Source organism: Pogoniulus pusillus, chromosome 6 (assembly GCF_015220805.1).
Source record: "Pogoniulus pusillus isolate bPogPus1 chromosome 6, bPogPus1.pri, whole genome shotgun sequence".
NCBI classification, from domain to species: domain Eukaryota; kingdom Metazoa; phylum Chordata; class Aves; order Piciformes; family Lybiidae; genus Pogoniulus; species Pogoniulus pusillus.
Window position 1 is genome coordinate 20,497,485 of NC_087269.1, and position 22,202 is coordinate 20,519,686.

At 42.4% G+C, this 22,202-nt stretch overlaps 1 protein-coding gene across 1 annotated transcript; it reads right to left on the reverse strand.

Annotated features, from left to right (window-relative positions):
• Positions 1-143: 143 nt before the first annotated feature.
• ZNF488 (zinc finger protein 488) lies at positions 144-21,756 on the reverse strand. The gene is made up of 4 exons (XM_064145631.1): positions 21,429-21,756; positions 8,777-8,999; positions 3,376-3,604; positions 144-1,559 (listed from the first exon to the last, which is right to left on the reverse strand). Exons 2-4 carry the CDS (start codon positions 8,993-8,995, stop codon positions 394-396), a joined length of 1,614 nt encoding a protein of 537 aa, XP_064001701.1. The 5' UTR covers positions 8,996-8,999; positions 21,429-21,756; the 3' UTR covers positions 144-393.
• Between the last annotated feature and the right edge of the window lie 446 nt (positions 21,757-22,202).

The following is a 22,202-nucleotide window of genomic DNA, read 5'->3' on the forward strand; positions in this document are numbered from 1 at the left end:
CTCATTCACTCAGATGGTTGTTACTTCTGTACTAACATTGTACTGCACAGACACCATCGAATTGAATACAAGCTAAAAAGCCTCTCTTTGAATAAAACAAAAATAAAAGTCCCAACTCTTTGCAAATTAATACTGCATGGGCATTCAGTTCATTATTTTATTTCCTCAAAAATAGATTGACAAGGGCTAGGCTGAGTTTTCAGAGCTTACAACCCCCTTTGACTCTTGTAAACATTTCATATTTTTTTGCAAAGCATCTATTATAAATTATTGTAAACAGTGATTTCCTGTAAGAAATTAATGTAAACTCAAAATGAAGTGGATACAGGTGAACTATGTTCCCTATCTTTACCCAACCTGCCCAGTCCCTTGGTGAGCTCACTCTGCACAGCTCTAATTATGAGAAGTCATGTGCCGGGACAGATGGTGGCGCTCTCGGAAGTACTCGTGACAAATGGGACATGTTAGCTTCTCCTCTCGCCTCCGCTTGCACTGGGATTCACTCGAGGAGTATTCTTTTTTGTGGTGTGACCGCATGTGGAAGACTAAATCAGACGTCATGCGAAAAGACAGGTTGCATTTGGCACACCAGTTCTGGGCAGCCACTCCAAAGGATGTGAAGGTGGGAGGAAGAAGAGTCAAGGAAGAGGAAGAAGAAGAAGAAGAAGTGCTGGTTGTGTTTTGTAATTGTCCTCCTGCTTGCTTGAGCCACGGTTCTGAGGTATATGGGAAAACATCGCTCCGAGTAACGCTTGTCTGTAGCATCTGAGCATTACACAAATCACTGACAAAGAACTTGGAATTGAGAAGAGTGCTGCAGCACATGATGTCTGTGGTGGCAATGAAGCCAGACAGCTCTCCCAGGCTCTTTGGTGACTCGCTCATGGGATGAGAAGAATTTAATGCAGCTCTTTCTGTTACACACTTACTGGGTTTGCTGAAAGCGCTCTTCTGTTCTCCTCGGGTTCTGGTGGGCCACACAAAGGAGAATGCACTACCAGCAGAGTTCAGCAACACTTCCTTTGATACCTGCTCTTTAGCGAGTGGCACAATGCCATCCTCTTCTTCTGGGTCCTTCGGTCTCTCGTTCCTCAGCTTCTCCTTCATTCTCCTGACCTCAGTGAAAGCACTCTGCTTTTGCTCTAAATCATCCATCCTAGCTGACTGCCTTCCTGAACTAAGCTTCCAGAAAGAACCAGCTAATACATGCTCTCCTCCAATCTTTTCCTTGCCCCCACAATTATGTTCCTCACTCAGATTATTTGTTTTCTCCAACAACACTGTTTTTCTGCTCTTGTTCTCAGTCTCTTCAGATTTTGTTCTCCTTTCTCCTGTGAGACCTTGGGCACCATCTTTGCAAGCTGTCATTTTGACCTCTAGATCCCTTGCCAGGCTGTGGAAATTTGTGGCCTGCTCAATCAAATTACTCTTTTCCGTCTTAGAGTTCTGGAAGTTTCTCCATAGCAGGGCACTCTTCTCTGGGATGCACAGGAAGCGAACATGGGAGAGATAGGAATGCTCACACTTAAAAACTCGGTCACATTCTTGGCATGTCAACTCTGCAGAAACAGACAACAGATGATGAGTTTTGCAAAGGTAGAGTAATGGATGGGTGCAGATCCTGACCCTGTCACTAACAGAAATAAAAAACCACAGAAACACTTGGTGCCATGGTCTAGCCTTGGGCACTGTGGTAAAGGGTTGGACTTGATGATCTGTGAGGTCTCTTCCAACCTTGGTGATACTGTGATACTGTGATACTGTGACTCTTCACTCATATTTATATCTGTGTGCTACTTGTGGAAATGCTTTCATCTGCTCTTAATTTTGTATTATGTAAAGTATCTGGTACACAGACAAAAAAACCAAATGGACTTTCTGTCAACATGAAATATGAATCCAGATTTCAGTCTACAGTTCCTAGGTAGCTTTAATACAGGCTGGAAGTTTAATTCTCTATATTCAAGTAATAATGTATTTTAGACTTGGACCCAAAGGTTTTGCCATGAGCCTGTATTTTCTGCACAGGATACTCTGGAAGTTCAATGCCTTTCACAAATCACCTGACAATAGTGCCTGAAGCCCTTACTCATGCTCATTCAGCAAACTGCTATGTGCCTCAAGGCTCAGGTGCCTATGGCACAGAAAATAATAGTCAAAATGAAACAATGTCAGTGCCCTCGGATGCATTGCATCTCTGATTCATTAATTGACTGCTCCTGAATAGATGGTACATAATTCAGTGACCAAGATGCATGTGGCACATCTTAACCTTTGTAGAGAGTACTCATGCTATGCCATTTCACAATACACAGCAGTTTTCTAATGTAAATGGTACCAGACAGCACCTGAGCTCTGGGATACATAGAGAAGTTCATACACCCCTAATATGTCAGGGGTTCATGAATCACTGAATCCTGATCACTTCCCAAATTATAGAAACCTACCTGCTACTTTAAAGTCTTACGTGTAGATAGAGCGTTTCTTGTGTAGATAACACTTTGCCCTGGTGAATTCAAAGAGCTGGTAGTAGGTGTCTACATACAAGCTAACAGGATATACTGAAATCAGTTTAAATTATTTAGAGGGTTCCTGCTAGGAATGTGTCTATGTTAATATCAATTTACAGGCAAGTACATTACCATATACATTTCCCAATTTATACTTTTACCAGCCTATGCCTTTATAATCAATCTGTATTTAAAGAAAACAAAGGCAATGCAGAAAGGGTTTCATTCCAGTCTAACTAGACTGAAGTTTGAAGTAAATGACAGTGGGAGTCAACCCAGGCATGGACCTGTCAGTGATTGTCTTGGTTTCCCTGTAATCTGGATTGCTGTTTTTTCAACATTTGCCAAATCAATTTATTTGTAGAGCAACATCTCAGAATTAAAATCATGTCCTTTTACTCATTGCCACTCTGTCCCACTGTAAATAGACAGAGCATGCTGTACGCAACACTGTTTAGATTGCTCTGTATTTTTATAGCCGTGCTCGTTTACAAGATTAAAGCTGAACTTAATTCCTCAACGAGCTAGAAAAGGCATATATCCAAACGAGATTTTAGACTTTCAGGATTCCAAGGTAGTCAGGTGAATAGACCTCCATTACACAGCTCAAAAAGTTCAGCATTAATCACCAGTGCACCATTCTCTGATGGAAAGTAGTAATGAAAATTACATCAAGCACCACATATTTGTTCTTGCTTTATGCCTCCAGCTCAATCCATAAGGTAGGTCTTTTTTTCTTCGGTGAGTGGCTAAGGATTTAGAAAGGGTTTATGTCTTGTATTAAAAGATCACCACATATTAAAGAAGTTGCAGACCCACTCAGTCCTCAATGACCCCTGACTGCAGTCAGCGGTTTGGTACTTACCATCCTGTGGTCTCTGAGCTTTTATCTCATTGAAACCCAAGAGGCTGGAAAGCTCCTCATCGTACCAGACAAGCAGCTCCTCATTTTTGTTGATTTTCCTGGTAGAGCGATAATACAACTGACTGTTTTCTAAGTAAGCTTCCAAGTTCTGCTCCTTGCTATTAGCAGCAGCTTGCACAAGCCTCATCCACGGTAGTCCTGTGGGACTGTGCACAGATGTGACATCTATCTGTGAAACGGGACATTAAAAAAGGGAAGTGTCATGTCTTGGAACTCAAAGTAGATTTCCATCAAATTCAAGAACAACACCCATTTTCTGCCTCACAGAGAGCCAGTATGCCAAACATGTGAGTCCAGACCATAAGCTAGTGTGATCAAATCCAAAGTCATCACAGGGAGGTTTGCCCAGTGTCAGTTCTGAGAGGTCTCGACATACAGCTGCATGGGAGGGAAGAGACACCAATGCTCATGTGTAATGTCTCATGGCAATGCCAGAGCTGGCAAGCTCTAGCCCACGTATGGCGTGGTTGATGTCCTCTGTCAGATGCAGGCTGTCCTATGGGATCAAGTCAGATGTGAACGACAGAAATACAGACAATGTGCTCCTCTCTATCTTGGGGTCTCACTCCCATAGGAAAACAGCATTTAAGTCAGGATTGCTACGAGTACTGTTATCTGGGGAGTGTGAGGAGTGAAGACTCCCTGTGAGCCCCAAAATGAACACACACTGGCAGTTGCATATGTTTTTTCTCTAACATAAGAGGACATGGATCAGGACATGTAAGAATAATTTTGGTTATTTGATTCAACACCACAGGAAGACAACACTGTCTTACATGATCAGTTATATAAAAAGTAGATTCTAGTAAATACAACTAAGCACTAATATGACCTCTTTCCTTTTTCAGAAATAAAATTATACATCTCTGTTCCTGCTGGAGAGCAGCCAGGAGGAAAGGGACCTGGGGGTACTGGTAGATAGTGGGCTGAAGATGAGCCAGCAGTGTGCCCAGGTAGCCAAGAGAGCCAACGGCATCCTGGCCTGGATCAGGAACAGTGTGGCCAGTAGGATGAGGGAGGTTATTCTGCCCCTGTACTCAACACTGGTCAGGCCACACCTTGAGTGCTGTGTCCAGTTCTGGGCTCCTCAATTCAAGAGAGATGTTGAGGTGCCGGAACGTGTCCAAAGGGCAACAAAGCTGGTGAAGGGCCTGGAACACAAATCCTATGAGGAGAGGCTGAGGGAGCTGGGGTTGTTTAGCCTGGAGAAGAGGAGGCTCAGGGGGGACCTCATTGCTGTCTCCAACTACCTGAAGGGAGGTTGTAGGCAGGTGGGGGTTGGTCTCTTCTCCCAGGCAACCAGCAATAGAACAAGGGGACACAGTCTCAAGTTGTGCTGGGGGAAGTATAGGCTGGATGTTAGGGGGAAGTTCTTAACAGAGAGAATGATTGGCATTGGAATGGGCTGCCCAGGGAGGTGGTGGAGTCACTGTCCCTGGAGGTGTTCAAGAAAAGCCTGGATGAGGCACTTAGTGCCATGGTCTAGATGACTGGATAGGGCTGGGTGCTAGGTTGGACTGGATGATTTAGGAGGTCTCTTCCAACCTGGTTGATTCTATGATTCTATGAAATTGATTTAAACATTTCTAAACAGGGAAAAAAATCAGATTAATCTTTGTCATTAAACTACTGAGAGCTATGCAGAGGTGATTTATTTTCAGTATGTGTGTATTCAGAAGTACCAAACAGAAAAAGTGAAAAAATAATGCTTTTATTCCAAGGTTGGACACTCAGAAGTTAAAAAAAATAATATTAAGTCTACTGCTCAAACTAAATTTCCCTTCTGAGTGCCTATTATAGCACAATCCTCAGTCACATGCACTCTTTTCTCCACAGGACTCACGAGCTGTTTAGTCACAGGTTGAGCACCCTCTGGAAATAACATATCTGTAAAACATGTAGCTTAGTTTTTCTCATTCACTGAGTGGTTTGCATCTTGCCTCACTGTACTCACTCTGAATAGGGAATGATATATTTCTTTATAGATTTTCCCTTAGTGTTTACCACAGCAGATCTACATCTCCTGTAGTATTTGAAAGATGTGGAAAGATTTTCATAGCTTGGAGGCTGAAATACAGTGTGATCAAGGGCAACATTTACATACATAAAAAGCCTCAGCTATTCTTTGAAGCACTAAGTCATTGTTTAGAAAGGGAGAAGTTTGGAATGACAAATGTCTAATGACAAGTATGATTTAAATTTCACCCCAAGCAACGTACAGCTCTTTGTTTTCCACTAATTGCAGGGCAGCCATTCATAGAATCATAGAATCAACCAGGTTGGAAGAGACCTCCAAGATCATCCAGTCCAACCTAGCACCCAGTCCTAACCAATCAACTAGACCATGGCACTAAGTGCCTCATCCAGTCTTTTCTTGAAGACCCCCAGGGACGGTGCCTCCACCACCTCCCTGGGCAGCCCATTCCAATGGGGAATCACTCTCTCTGGGAAGAACTTCTTCCTAATATCCAGCCTATACCTACCCTGGCACAACTTGAGACTGTGTCCCCTTGTTCTATTGCTGGTTGTCTGGGAGAAGAGGCCACCCCCCACCTGGCTATGATCTATTGCTGGTTGTCTGGGAGAAGAGGCCACCCCCCACACTGGTGTTTGCCACCAGAAACAGTCATATGGCTATCTCTGTTTTTAACTCTCTCCAGCTATTTCCTACCATGAAAAGTAAGACTAGATTGGCAGCTTGAGTACATGAACAAAACATTAAGGTACCATTAGGATAAGAGTTAATTAGTATGAGGGAGAAAATAAATTAACATGCCCTGTAGCAGGTTGTCTCTTGATGCCACAGTAATTAACAAAGAATGAGAAATATGGAAGCCTGACAGCAACACAAGCACACTTCCCCACACACAGTGGTTGTAACTAATAGCTATGACAGAGGGTGTCATTTATTGGTTTCTGTGTTTCAGATATACTGAGTATCCCCCAAATGCTCTAAGCAAAGTCAAAGGGAAGACAGCTCCTCCAGAAACCAGGAATTCAGGGAAAGAGTTAAGAGATCTTCAAGAAGGTGGGGAGCTTTAATTTTTCCATATATTTAGAGACACTACAAACGCCACAAATCTACCCCTTTGTGGAGGTGACAGTCTCCCAGATGAATCTTTTGAACCCATATACACCGTAAAGACTTCACAGCTCAACAGGCTCAATCACAGGTGAGTAATGGAGGTAATGCGGCTCCCTTGACAGAGACAGGAGAAGGAAGGGAATGAGACTCTTCTTTAGAACCTGTAAGGTTTAGAAGCTGTAAGGCTCAGAGGAACTCAGCTGGACCGACAGCTTTTTAAGGGGACAGTTTGCTTTCTAGCGTAAATGATTGGCTGAAAAGAACCACCGATGTCAATGATTGCCAAGGCATTTTCTTTACTCAACCATACAAATTGGGCCAAGACACTCACATTAGGGTCTCCAAGAAAGAAAAAAAATAGAGCTCCCTTTTGGACTAAACATAAAAGCCCAACATGGGGAAACCCTTGTTAGAAATAATATGCCTCAAAGTCTTGCAGGAGTGCTGCTGAGCTGTGATGAACATGAACCTCAACCACAAAGAATCCACCCTGCCAAATTATTCCTGAGTGTATTCTGTTCATACCACAGTCAGCATATCAAAATGCATTTCTTGTTTTCCACCTCAGTGCCTTGATAAAAAAATAGTATCATGGTTGAATTGTTAATAAATTGTCTACAGTTAGGAGCTTAACAATGGTCCCTGATTTCTGGAAGGTTTATTTTTAATTACGAGTAGCTGACAGGATATAGGACCACTGATTGCATCTGAAACAGCTACTTTCACAGAATTTGATTTATTTCCTGCCAAAAGACAGAGACCTGAGCCAACTCAAGCATCCAGTTTCATGGCTGCATAAAAATTACTTAGCTCAAATGTAGCAAAACACTAAAGCCATGCCTCTGGAGGCCTCTTCCAGTGTAAAAACCCTTTCAGGCTCTTTCTTGAGTATATAGTCACTCCAAAACTCCCAGGAGAAATACAGAAATATTCCACAAATAAAGCCTTGTTTCAGAAGAGGTATTTCTCCAAACATCTTGTAGTTCTCCCAAAGTACTAAAACCACAGTCCAAGCAAGCTAACTTGTGCCAGATACTCAAACAGTAAAAAACCCCAAAAACCTAGAGCCTCTACTACTCTTAATTTATTTCATTTAAGAGTGTCAAACAGGTATTTCCCAATAGCTGCATCTTCCACATTAAAATTACAGAATCATAAAATGGCTTGGAAGGAACCTTAAAGATCATCTAGTTCCAACCCTCCCGCTGTGGGCAGAGCCACCTTCCACGGTATCAGATTGCCTTGATCACTTCCAGAGAGGGGACATCCATAATTTATATGGGTGATTTGTTCCAGACCTCATCAACCTCACAGTAAATAATTTCTTCCCTATATCATCTAAATCTGCCTACTTTCCTTCTGAAAATGTTATCCCTTATCCTATTACTACATTCTCTAGTGGAGAGTCCCTTCTCATCTTTCCTGTATGCTTTCCCAGAGCACAGAAACCTCAGGAGAACCTGGATACCTCCCAGATCCATCCATGCCATAACATGGGAAATCTGCTTGCCTCACATTGTAAAATACTACTCCACCTTCATCTGTACCAATTGTAGCTGAAAGACTCAGAAAGCTGGTAAGAGGCCAGCATGAGGAGTAAGCATTGTCCTGATGAAAACGTTATAACAAACAGTAGGTAGGGGATGAAAAAGCTGGAGAATTGACACTCCTGTAACACAGATGCTACTCCTAAGGTAACTTTAGGAAGACCCACAAACTAATAGCAATAAATTTTGGCTGCCTGAAGATTGTGTGGACTGAAATCTTCTATGGTTTTGTGCTGAGATCACCACCATAGTGATTTTACTTTCATAGATAACTGAGCACTGGGATAATGCTTGCTTAGATCTGTCAACAAATAATGCAGATGAATCAGTGCAATGTCACAGTTTTCTGCTCTCACACAGCTGTCACCCCTCCTGATAAGCCTCCTTTGTCCCTTTGTAAGGACAAAACCAGAGCGTAAAGTTTCTAAACACATTTGTCCCTATTTGCTCCTATTCCTGGGCAGTGCTGAAGCAGGTCATCAATTATCAACACAGGAGTGGGACTTTGAATTCTTCCTGCAATGAAAACAGTTTTCACTGAGATCCTTCCAGTCTACAATCAGAAATATGCTATTTCTCCTGTTTGAAGGAGCTGTTAGTTGTGCTGAATAACACACACACAAAAAATCTGCCCCTTGGCAAAATTACCTTCACAGGGATGATGTAACCTTTTTTATTATGACTAACATTAAATGCTGCTTTTCCCTACCTTAAATACATAGTGGATGTTACGTCTATCAGAACACTTGAGAGCAATAAAAGCTACAGTGTCCAGCAGAGTGTTCTGGAGCATGCATGGTCCAAAAACCACTTCTTTGGGAATGTCTTGTGTGGTATGAACAGTAGCAAATATGTCCGGAAAATGGTGATGGAGAAGTTTGTTGTCACTTGTCCAAAGGAATTTAGGCAAAGAAGCAAGTTCCATCATAAATCTGTAAAATAAAAGAAATGGCATTTACAATAGAGATGGAAATGGATGGGGGCATCACTGCTTAAAATAGAAATACTTTCAGGAGCTGTAGGTGAATTTTAAGAGCATGCCAGGAAATTGTTGGTTACAGAAAACCTTAGGTTTGCAAACAGATGAATTACTCTTTTCTGAAGTAGGCAGACATTCCAATAGCTCAACTCCTGCTAGACTACTACTCTCTACCAAGATGCTGTGGGAACCATAAGCAAGCTTTTCAGTGAGTGGAATTCACCATATTCTTGCTCAGCAAATTCTCAGATACCCTTCTTATTTCTTAGTAAATTTGTAAAAATGTGAAAAGATGTGTGAGATCTTACTTATCTGCTGCTAGGAAAATCAAATCAGATTATGCTCCTTTGCATGGTGATAATCTTAGCATAATGTTAGTAGAGACTGCTCTCTTTAGAGGATGAGTTTCCTGCACCGAATGCAGACTATCACATTTCTTAAAGCGAAAGCGATTTCTGTAATATGAGCCACAGTCTGAGAACTCTGCGTGTGTTGAGAAGGCAGATTTGAGTTACTGGGCATTCTAAACTTCTCCAGGTTTTCAATAAAGATATTGCCATCTTCATCTCCCAGCAGGAGGTCATGGAAAAAAACTCATTTATGCCATCAAGAGCTAGATCAGGTCCATTAGGCAGAGAAAATTAAAGAGAACAGCAACAAGCCCTGAAGAGGAGTTAACCTAATAAATAGTGAGATAGGAGGACTGAAGATTCAGTCTAATCTTTCTCACTCTCTGCCAACAGAATTGATTTGTTACTTACTGACTCACAACTTAAACTGAAGTGATATAAAGTGCTCAGGAGAGTTGCACTGATTCAATTAAATCATTTTTTAATTCAGCATAGTTAATTTGGTATAATTCCTTCCTGGTAGGCAAGGTCTAATGCCTTACCCTAAAAATATTAAAATACCTGGTTACAGATGCAGTAAGTAGTAAAAGTCCAAAAGATGAAGGCCCAATCCAATCAAAGCAAAGAGGGGTATGTAAAAGGTAAACAAATGACAGATAGCTTGCCAGAGGCTAATTGCTAAAAGAAGCACAGACTGAACTACTTCTTTCTGTTAACGATGAGTTTCACTGTCTGGTTTCTCAATAATCTCCTAAGGTTCCCAGTGGTGTGACAACAGAATGAAAGGATCTATGTGAACATTTGTACAATATGGAGAATGTACCTAAATAAATACAACATAATCATATGTATGTGTGTGCTGCCATTCATGCAATACCAGTTTTGAATATATGGAAGTAGTCAAACTGCATTTATTTTAAATTAGACTAAAAATTAAAGTTCCAAAGCAAGCAGAAAATAAATAAATAAATAAATGTGAATTGTAAAAATGCTTAAAAGTCTCTCTAAGTAAGAAGAAGTTTAGGAATAGATTATAACCTGAGAAAGCTCTTTTTCTACAGAATTCACATTCAGGAAATTGCTATTCTCTTCTGATATTACTTTACATATCCACTTCTGACACAAGAAGGCAAATCCTCTTACTATGATTTCCCTTTCTCTGAAATCCATCTGAATGTCTACGTGTAAAGTAGAAGAGTGTTTTGCCTTGGCACACTACTGTCACTCCAGAGGAAACAGGCATCTAGGAGTCTCAAAGCTGAGTTTTCAATGGGGGCAGGAAGACACACTTCTCATTGGGTGGTTGGTACCTGCGTGCAGTCTCTTCATCTAGAATTCTCAGACATAAAAATCTAAAGCAGTTGCACTCACCTTCACCAGCTACTGCTGCCTGCTACTTTTGTCTGTTTCAGTAGCTTTGCAAAGAGATATCGCAGACCCAACTCTAACAAGAAGTGTTCCTCCCAAGACTGCAAACGCGTGGGTCCCAGGGAAACGGGACAGCTTTCGTCTAACAGCGCCGCCTAGCGATCTCTGCCAGCACAGGCGTCCCAGAGACAGGGGCAGCGCACACTATAGCACCGTGACCCGCAGGAAGGGTCTGCAACTGTCAGCTCCCAGAGCGCGCCCACGTCCCACACTTCCAACTTAGACAGCTCTTCCGAGATACTTGGTGAAGGCGTCAACACTTGCCCGCAATGCGCGCTGATTGTGATGCTGCCTGCTGCCAGCCCTGAATCCTGGCTGCTGAAGGGCTTCCACATTCCCAAAGAGAAGGACAGGAACTAATCCCCATAGCACAGGAGTCTCTGCCTACACTCACTATCCCACAGTCTCGCCTGTAGGATAATTCCCTCTTCTAGGCAAGAAAGGGGAAGCCACCACTCCTCATTAGAAGCACTGACCTGTGACAAAGGTATCTGGCCACCCATGGCAAATAAATCAGTATTTACTCTCCAGAAAATAAATCAATATGTGCACACCCTACACCCTCAGCTTCTAGGGTGTTTGTTTAGATTTATGGCACACAGAAAGTAAGAGGTTAATAAGTAATATCAGATATGTTCTAACAGATCTTTCCTCTGTCCAAACTCAGACATCCCTCAAACTCAATATGCTATTATGGTTTGCTTGCTTCTAAATGACTTGTGAATAACGTAGAGATCTATGACAGGGAAAAAAGTCCCCCAGACCTACAGGCAAAAGTCTCATAGTGCTGTCTTGGCAGCTGTGGTCACATTCAACTCCTGCACAGAAGGGCCAACTGTGTGACAAGTTATGAAAAGGATGTACTGTTTGTACACAGCAAACAAGCATGGTCAGCACTGCACTAAAAGCTTTTGGCACGGAAGGATCAATCTCTGCAAATAATTTGTCAAATGCACCATCTAGTGTAATATCTCAGTATAGCAGAGAGTCCCAGGACAAAGTGACAGCAGGACATCCTCAGGTCCCTGGTGGTGTTAGCCTGCTGCATGCTTCTGAGCACCCTGTCAGACAGGAATTGTTTCTCTCAGGAGTGGGTCATTCTCTCTGATCCCTCTCCTCAATCAGGAGGTTAGTTGCCTCCAAGGGTACCAGGCTTTACAGGGTCTGGTCAGGATTAAGTCAGATAGGGAAACCAATTTAATTTTACAGTGTTGTCTTTTTGGAGAATGGTGATGCTCTCCAACATCTTTAGAAGAAAATGGTGAATCTTTTTTCTACAAAGACCACAAGAAAGCTCTTCCCTCTGCATGGACAAGCATTCGGCTTGTGTAACAGATGCAAGTTCATCAGCTCAGCAATAACAGTGAGCAAGCTGACTGTACTGCTTTCAAAAATGAGCTTCTACCTCTGCAAAGGGATGAGATACATCCCACAGGTAAGCCCTCCTCCGGGGCCAGCACTGACTCAGAAGTTTCAACTGCAAAGTGCAGATTCATCCACAGGACAGTACTGGAACAAGTTTTGTCTTCTGCATGGTTGAAGAGTGCTATGGGGCTCTTTGGTAGCCACAGTCCTCAAATACTGACGTCCTCAAAAGTAAAGACTGCGTCTTGAAACACGATTTGAGAGGAGAGAGAGAAACTGAATTGATTTACTTTCTGAACACTCCAGTGGAACAAAAGAAACACAACAAATGAGCCGAAACGAGATAAAAGAGCCATGAACAGCAAGATCAAGTGAAGGGGAGCTAAGCATCTATAAATGCTGCACCACTACAATATTATGGCTGGATTGTACAACTCAGCAGCTGCAGATTAAAAGAGGGTATCCACACACACTCTTGGACAGCCCATGTAGTGTATTTCTACATTGCAGGCTCTTAAAAATCACTTTTAAAATGGCTGTCGCCATCGAAGAAACAGATTGCATGGCTCTTTTTAAGAACATTTACTAACAGAGATTTTACCTTTCTCTTATGAGTTTGAAGATGGTAGTGTCTGGAAAATGCACACTGAGGTGCTTTTTCAGCTCAGCAAAGTTTAGCAGTACTCCAAGCCTAAATCTGCCCAGTGCTCCTTGCCAAGTACATCCAGTAAAATATTCATTGACACTTTGCAGAAGTAAATCTCAACAGGAAATGTGCATGAGATTGCCCACGGCCCTAATCAACTCTGCTCTTTTCAGTCCTGCCACCACTCATTGCAAACTCAGAGATAGCAGAGGAATGACAGTGTGCAGGGTCAGGTCCGACAGCTGCCAGAAGGACATCTGCTGTGTTCTCCAGAGGGATCAGCAGGTGTGTGACTATACCATAGCAGCATGTGGTGCATAAGGCTTGTGTATAACAGTCAGTGCAGCCTCACAGCTTGCCAGCAGCTTAGTATTGCTGAAATATAGGAGTATGGTCAGCAGTGCTGAAACAGATGACAGAAATGAGGTAAAACAAAGGCCACATTAAAGTAGGCTGGGATATAAAACACCTCTCAGTTTGGATGGAAGTTGGAATTGGATCTACACTAATTTCTGCATGGTTTTGGTTATAATATAAAGCCAAACTTTGGTTTTGGCTTTCCCAAAGCTTTCTTTAGTTTTCAGGAACTTCAGACTTGAACCTGAATGGGAATTCTACACCAATCTGTGAACCTAGTACTTGAGTACTTGTTTAATCCTATATCCAGTCTCAAGGCAAATCTCACATATTTGCCAACAGTCTTCATAGTCTAACGACAGTCATCCTTATTAAGAATCTGCAAATGGAGTCATAATGAGAAATGGTGAAAGTACAATACAAGGCCTGGCATTTTTCTTCAATGGGCTGAAGGAAGTGAGTTGCTCACATTCTTCATGGTGAGTGAAGCGCAGAGAAAATGTTCATAACAGAGAGTTCTTCTGTTATTGATTTCCACATTTTAGCTATCTACTTTAAGAAGCACTAATTCTACTGTGCTCTCATTTCTTACAGATTTCCTGGCTGCCATACATCTCACTAATTCACTTCTCTTCTTCCACATAGCAAAGTTTACAGAATTCTGTCCTAAGCCTCTTTGTGAAGGTCATTTCTTGAGCACTGTATCAGGTAGGCAATGATATGCTTGCCTCAAACTGCTAATGTTGAGAGTACCATTGCTTCCCAGAGTTGTGATCACCCTCATGCAACATAATCTCACTGTTCTCACTCACGTTCTGCATTAGCTGTTCCTATTTATCCCTCTGGGCTCACCCACACAATTGCCTCTGAAAGAGTGAAATAAAATGTATATTTATAGCGTTGTAATAGCATGTTAGAGTCGGATCACCTGTTAGACGATGACTACTCTCCACATTCTATCTGTCACAGATGCAAATTCTTTATATGGGTGAGTTTAGGGACTCGCTGTTTAATGGACTCTTCATCCCCCAGAGAGTATCTGATACACATATACCATGTCCCTGAGTGATGAATTTTGCATCTTGATTTCTGAGAAGTGTGACAGATTTGTCAAACAACAAGTACCTATGGGCAGGCAACTCCCTGTGGATTATGCAACTGCAAATGTTCCTTTAAAAGCACATGAAATAGATGATGCTCACAACAACTGCTCCCAACCTGCTTGTTTCCACAAGTAGCACACAGATCGCTAGTCATCTTTTGGCTTCCTGAACACTCTCCCAAGCTGGAACCCTGCAGATAGCCTTTTCCCTCTCTCTCCCCGTTTCCTAGCACTGATATACTATCCCATTAACTAACTAGGATCACTACTTCTGCCTTTCTGAAAAAAAAATTATGTAACTTGCTGACCTTATGAGAGAAACGTGTTTCTAGAGGAGGGGAGTGACAGGCATAGGAACAGTGCTGAGCTAGTTTTCTGATTCCTGATTTTCTACTGTATGGCCTTCAGATGTCACTGCAAGCTCTCCTAAGAAATGTCTGGAAGTGCCAAAACGCTGAAAGACCATGTTGACCCAGGCCTTCCCTGGTTTCCCATTTATCACAGGACTTGGCCTGATTCTTCTTGCCACAGTGACAATGTTCACCTGTGGCGTCACTTGGCGTTTCTTGATGGTTATAATGCACTGGTAGCCCTTGCTGAGCATCACGATCAGCTTTGCAAGTGTGAACAAAACAAAATAATCACCTTTACAAGAGGGGAATCTTTTCAGCCAGAACTTAATTAACTAAGTCATCTCCTCACAATCAGAAATAAAAGGAGATAATGAAAATTGTTTCTCTGAAATTATTTGATTTTCAAATATTTCAATAGTTTTTTTCTGTTTCAACTTTGCATTCTATTTAACTGTGGATTAATTTGCACGCAGTGACACCACTTCGAAGCAATTACCATAGTTGGAAAAAGACAACAGCACAGAAGTTAGAAAAAATAGTGAAAATTTTTGACCACAAAAAGCATCATCCCAGAGTCTCCCTGGCCATTTTTGTCATCTACTCCAGACTACCTCCAGAGCAGCGGTTAACATAAACAGCATAGTTCTGCATTTGCTATGTTAACAAAACTGGAAATAGAAAAAGAAAAAAAAATACTAAATACTGGAACCAGCATTTCCTTCACCTTTTAAGGTACTCCTCCTTACTCAAAAGTGCGATGCCATTTTCCCTGAGGCACATAACCAGTGACTTCGTGCCAACGCGCTCCTGCGGTAGCTGCCAAAGCTGCCTTTGATTTCAATAGGAGGTCTGTTGGCCTGAGGAATCCATGATCAGACATGCAGTGTCACACACAATAAACCACAGATACTAAAGGAATTGAGCTGATGCAGACAGAGTGCTTCTATCTGCAGCATTTATTATCTGTTGTTATAAGGAACTGAGGATTCTTAACACATGAAGGGGATTCCAAGTGAATCAGAGATGGAAAAGTGAGAAAATCCAGTTCTTGCCTTTATCTGTTTGCTTTCTTCCTGTGCAAAGTTTTCTTCCTTTTTTTTTTTAATTGAAGTTGTGAACTGCAAGGGAGAATCAAAACTAAAAGGAAGAAAACTGGCAGGAAATCGAAGAAAGAAATTGAGGATTCTTGTTTTAAGAGATAAAATAAGCAATTCCAGAACCCACAGAATAAATTCTGAAAGAGACTGCAACTTGTTTCCTAAATCCAATATATTACAAGCATGAAAAGTCTAAACAAGTTATTTCTTTTAGCTCACTGCCACTGCAAGACAGAACTTCTGTGCTTCAATTTGAGTCTTAGAGCTGTTTCCTTTTGGGCCTGAAGTAGTTCCCTCATATTTTTCCTGCTGAACTCAGGCGTACATGAAGAAAATTGTACAAGTGTACGTGGAGAGCACAGGCAGGTATATTTACCTGTTGCCATTCTCAGCCTGTTTGGGATCAACACTACCAGCTGTGGCTTTACTACCACTCAGACTTCCATTATATTGCAAGCAGACTACACAAGAGTCTTGGATTACCTTAGAAAACAAAGAATTGCTGTTGACTTTAGGAAAACAAGCTATATGTCACTAATTTCTGAGTCTCAAGTTTAGCAACCCATCCATTTTTGAGAAACAACCCACAGACAATATTTCTTGAATTTCTGAGCTCTGAGCATGCTCTTTCATCCTCCCATTTTCACTGGTGAGAAATCTGGATTGCAGCAATTATTCTGTATGGAAACAAGGAGGCAGCTGATCCAAAGAGGGTTTTCCTGCCAGTGAGCCACTTCCCCTCTATGTGTTAAGAACAACCCCATTAGCACTGATAAAGTTACTGGAACAATAATGCAACCTGTGGAGACTGGATTTTTTTTCTCTCCAGAACTACAAATGGAGCATAACATGAGCACCTCTCTTCTCAGCATTTCATGACCCTTGAGGTGGTGCACTCCTGAACATATCCCCTGTATTCCTGGGATGACTCAGCCCCTGAAGCATGCCTGTCCCAGGCATCTGCGAAGAAGCAAAAAGGAATATAACTATGTACCAAGGAAGATTTTCTGACTGCAGAGATGAACTGAACCTAAAGAGAGAGGAGTAAAATTGTGACTGAACAGGCCTGAAGAACAAGAATGGTTTTCACTTGGCATTCCAGGCATCCATGGCTTTCTTTCATCACACCATCCCATAGCAGCAAAACTCTGACAAGCCCCTACAAACAGTAGAAAGAAACAGGAAAATTCACTGCCTAGCACCCCCTAAAAAAGATCCTGAGGCAACTCAGAGTGTTTAATTTGGTCACTCAGAAACTGGCCCCTTCAGAAGTATGGGCTCAGTCTGAGAGTTTAGTGCTTTTCAGAGACTTCCAAGCTTACGGGGTGCTCAGTACTTTGTTGTTGTATCATCATATTATTTTCAGGGAGCAGTTGTCAAATTCTTACTATTTTAAGGCTATCTAATCTTCAGACTGTCTTCCATCACCTGAAATCCCCTGTAAAAGCAATGTAAGCTGACAGCTCTTGATGAACCATCATTATATCTTGGCTGGATACCCAGCCCAGTGAATCATGAAGCTGCCAAATCTTTTTATTATGAACAATTTCTCAGATTTCAGTGGGAATATGAAAAAGACAGAGCTAAAATTCCTGTTTGGGAATGAGTAAGCTCCACACTTGCATTAAGTAAGTCTTGTGAAATACAGGATTCATTTGGAAATGCAGATTAAAAGAAAAGCTTCCAAGCTTCTTCCTATTTTCCCTCCAGATAGGGCAAGTTGAAGTGGGGTCCCTCCTCATACCCCACAGTCATGCACAGCTGCCTCTCCAAAGTAGATGTGGCTTGAGTCACCTCTCTGAGACTACTAAAAGGATGCAATTTCCACTCTTTACCTGAAGATCAGGAACAAAATGTCTGAGATTGTGCCTCAGATCTAAGATGATAAGAAAATAAATGAGATTTGGACAAGTCCCAATACATGTGCCCTATCCCCACTAACTTTCAAATGACAGCTCAGCACCAAGCTTCCTTTCACATTGAGCCCCTATTTCTATTACCACCAACTTCAATGGCAGGAAATAGGGTAAGCAGCAGGGGAATTAATTATCCCACATAGCAGGAAAACCTGGTTAATACTGATTTTCTGGGATGTGTGATGCAACAGTATCTGCAAAACTTCACATGAAGCCTTTTCTGGTTTGCCAGACCTTGTGCAGACCTTGTAAGAAACTGCAGGTTTTCAATCTGCTGAAACATGAGCAACAGTCACTGAAGTCTCTGTTCCACACCTTCCAGCCCTGGGATTCAAGAAACACAGCACAGGCACTGGGAGGACTTTTTCAAGCTGGATGATGAGCAACAGTAATGCTATGCTGCTCTCCTCAGAAAGAATGAAATATGTTTATTTTCTGTTGTCCCAGTGGTTCAGACACAGTGGGTCTAGGAGTTTGGCTCCATGACACACAACGAGTCAGTACTCCTTTCCAGCTGAGTTGGCCCCAGAAGCAGGATTAGTGCTTCTGTCTGGAACTACACATGATCTAATAGACCCTGGAGGATGGTACTGGCTTGTACAAGTCATTCATAAGTCAGACTGTCCATCTGTGGATAAAGAGGAGTTGACTACAGCTCTGTAGCCTTCTGGCTTTCAAATGCATCATTTTTGTGGGGGCAGCAAAAAACTGAAAAGGATGGCTCTTTGCTGGACTACAGCTGTATTACCTTTATCCACCACTGTGCTCCTGTTGTTTCAAGGCCTAAGTCCTAAAAAACATGGTTCTTGCAGGACAAAGGGAGCATGATTTAACTCTTCAGCCAGGATTGTAGATTATCAAACTATAAATATTCCGTAAATATTCATAATTTCAGCTGCCTAGTATATGTAGTACACTGTATGGATATATTTCAGTCCATATTCCACAGTATTTCATACTCCAGGCCCGAATTGTGCTAGTGGCCCCCTCAGAGATTTGGTCTTATTTCTGCTCCTACTGCTCTGTAGGGTGCTGTTCACCATTCAGTAGATATAATGCCCAAAAATGTCACAGGAGTTTTGAGTTTTACAGGGCGCAACCAGGAATGGAGACAAAGCAGATGTAAAAGTGCCTCTACTATTCTCACACACAAAAGATAATACAGCAAAGACACGTTTTAAACCAGCAAAGTTATCCCATGGAAGGAGGAACAGAGAAGGCAACTATTCATCATCTGTTAACACAGAGTAAGAAAGTTACTTGGTCACTCAGATGCATGTACTCACTCTCAGCAAAATCCTTGTGTGATTCACATAAATCGGAGCCCTGACCAGGGCAGTTTGTGCTAACACATTTGCTGTTCTCTCACAAATTTGTACATTTGCTCTTTCCTGCAGGCATCCATGCAGACAAAACCACCATTCCCTACATGTAGCCACAGAAAATAGAGAACCAGTCAGTCAACCAATCAACACAATCCAAACACAACCAGACTGAACCGAATACAGACTAAACCAAAACATGTGACTTATGAAAACAGTCACAAATATTTTTTCCTCTGTCTTCATACAGTTCACGTTCATTTCTTTACACAAATTTATAGAAATTACATTATTTAATTGATGTTCAAGATATGTAAGGCACATTCTTCTCTAACAGTCCTCCTACTTATTTTTCATATCTTTCCACTTAAAAAACAAAAAGTTATACCTTTTCAAATGTTTCTTTTTGACAGGGTACTAATATGTTGGTGTATAACTGCATATATATATACAAACACATATACACAAATACATGCATTCACAACTATACATACTGCTAGATAATCTTTTGTGATTTTGCATGTTGACCATCTATATTTGAAAACAAATATTTCAAACTGAGAGCATTCACTCACTTTTACATGGTTAATAATACCAGAAATTTCTTCATCAGCACTAAGGAACATTAATTTTACATTCATGTTAAACTTACTGCATTATGTCAATTGCAATTGCAGCAAGTAACTCAGCTCAGGAGCACCATGTAATGTGAAATTGTGGGAAATAACAAAAAATAACTTATTTCACACTGCAATGAAGAAATATTTTAATGGAAAGTGAATTTTCTAAATTATGATAAGTCTTACCTAAAATAATTTGCTCTCCATCAAATGCCCTGTTCTTTGACCTGATGTTTAATAATAGCATTTGCAAGTAATATATGACTGTGCTGGAGGAAAATTATATTACCTGACTGAAGTATTAGAGACATGGAAATACCCACATGCAACATACCAGGATTTAGCAAAGTAATTTCTTCTGAAAAATCTTCCATACAACCAATAGTTCTCTACACAGAATTTATTTCTGTACTTCTTCATCTGGCTATGTTGTGTTCAGAGAATAGAAGGCAACACAGTATTTTGACTTTACATTAATGTTTCTATAGCTATAAAGCCTTTTTTTTCCTATTCTGTAAGATGGCATCTATGTAGAGTTCCATAAGTCAGCTCTACTTTATTCTGAAATACTGGAAACACTTAAATACCAAATAAATTTGTTTTTTGAAAGATCAGCTTATGCTTTGGTGTAGTTTTCATTTAATCTCTCAGTCTCAGTCTGTTGCCTACAGAAATCCCTCTCTCTAGTACCACTTATATTTGACAAAAGGCAACAAGAGTCACCAAGCATTAAATTTTACTTTTTTAAAAGCTAAAAATAAGGGATAGGTCCTGAGCAATAATTTAATATTAAATTTTGAATTTCATGCATGAGTACAACTGCTTTTTACTTAAGAGTAACTATATTAAAAATATAAAATTGTTTTAAAGTTGTGTCTTGCATCGAGTTTTTACTGACATTTCTTCCAAATTATTACTTGCCAGATCACAGAAAAAGAAAAAAAAATTAAAATGCTTCAAATATTCTTATAATGGACTGGATTCCTACAGAAACCTTTTCATTGAAGGGTTTGCAAATGCAAAGATGGATGTGACATTTTAAACTTACAATAGCAGCCTCTAACTTACTTTAGCTGTAGGAAAATTCTACTAAGGAATGTGGATCTCTATCCTTAAATACAAACAGAGAAGAACAATGTGCGCTATTCCAAAGTTCATCAATTTCTTAGATGCAATTAGAGCCTAAGTAAGTACCTAAAGCCGCCACAATGCTCTGATCACCTGTCGAAGTTGGAAGGATGAGGAGAGCTGTCGCAAACCGAAAGGGCAAGGGATGCTCCAAAGGTCTGGGCTCGGAAAGAGGAGCCGGGAGGGAGGAAAAGCATTACTGCCTTCGGGGCTGCCGAGGGGAGGCGGGCTTCTCCTCCGCCCTAAGCCGCCTCTACATCTCCCCCAGGCATCCCAGGGACAGTGCCCGTGGTGACAAAGGTCCGAGTTAAGCAAGTCATCGAGGGGCACCCGAGGTCCTTGCCTGCTCCCCGGCAAAACCCTCGGGGCAAACCGGTCCTGGCGTGGCGGGTCCCGCTGCAGTAGCGGCCGGGATGGTCTTGGACCCCCTCCGGCTTCCTCTCCGCCTTCGCCGCTCCCTTGACGAGCATCGGCCGCCGGTATGGCCGAAAACGCCGCCGCCCTTACCAGCTGCGGGAGGGCAGCGCAGCGCTCCGCGGCCGCGCAACCGGGGCGGGAGGGTCAGGACAGCATTACCCGCCCCGCCGCGCTCTGTCCCCTTGTCCGCTCTCTGCCAGCGGCAGGGCGGCCGTCCCGCACCGTACCGCCGGGCCCGCCCCCCGGGGCACCGCGGTCCCGTCTGCTCCGGCCCCACTCACCTGTCTGCAAGCTCGCCGCGGACAGGGGCTCTCCAACTCCGACGGTACCCACTGTGCCCCCTTCCTGCAGCCCTTTCCTGGGATGCCTCTAAGGCCACGTGCCCAAGCAGCCCTCACTCCACCGCCGGGGCCGCCTATCACCCCAAGAGCTGCGCCGGCAGCCCCTCGCCGCCGCACCGCCCCAGCACGGCGGCACCCTCCTCCCCCGCCACGGCTCCCCGCCCAGAGCAGACCTAGGGAAACGCCTACCGCGGGGCCTGCCCGACGGCCCCCCTCCTGGCACTGGCCCATTCCCCCTCCCTTGGGACCCGCCTGCCGCTGGCGCCCGCGGCAGTCGTGAAGCCCTTCCCCAGGCAGAGGCCATCCTGGGAGCGCCTGCGAACCTTGGCGAGGGGGGGCTTAGAAGGTGGAGGGAATTCCGCCTTGTAACGGTACTTCGAAAAGGGGAGTTTCTTCCAAAGTTGGAAGAAAGTGGAAAAACGCAAACCAAAACCACCTCCAAAGGTTTCCTGCCAGTTGCCCTTTAAAGCGTCTGAAAACACTTTTGAAAGTAAAAAGCTGTCCCGGGAGCTGCAGGTATTGACAAGAATGGTTTAAAATGAAAATTACTGCTTCAAATAAAGGACTGGGAGGATACCAAATAATGAATTTGTTTGAAGTATGAAACGATTTGTGGCACAGCTGGTATGTAAAATAAAACCATCAAACGTCTTGTCATAATCAAATATTCCCTAAATCTAGACTAGCGACATTGCTTTTGAAAGATGTCGTTCC

Bases quoted from the DNA above. Each gene is read 5' to 3' on its own strand.
- ZNF488 (XM_064145631.1), bottom strand. From the start codon at position 8,995: ATGATGGAACTTGCTTCTTTGCCTAAATTCCTTTGGACAAGTGACAAC. The intron at 3,605-8,776 runs GTAGGGAAAAGC...CCCGTTTCACAG, and splicing joins ACATCCACTATGTATTTAAG to ATAGATGTCACATCTGTGCA. The intron at 1,560-3,375 runs GTAAGTACCAAA...CTGTTTCTGCAG, and splicing joins AGCTCAGAGACCACAGGATG to AGTTGACATGCCAAGAATGT.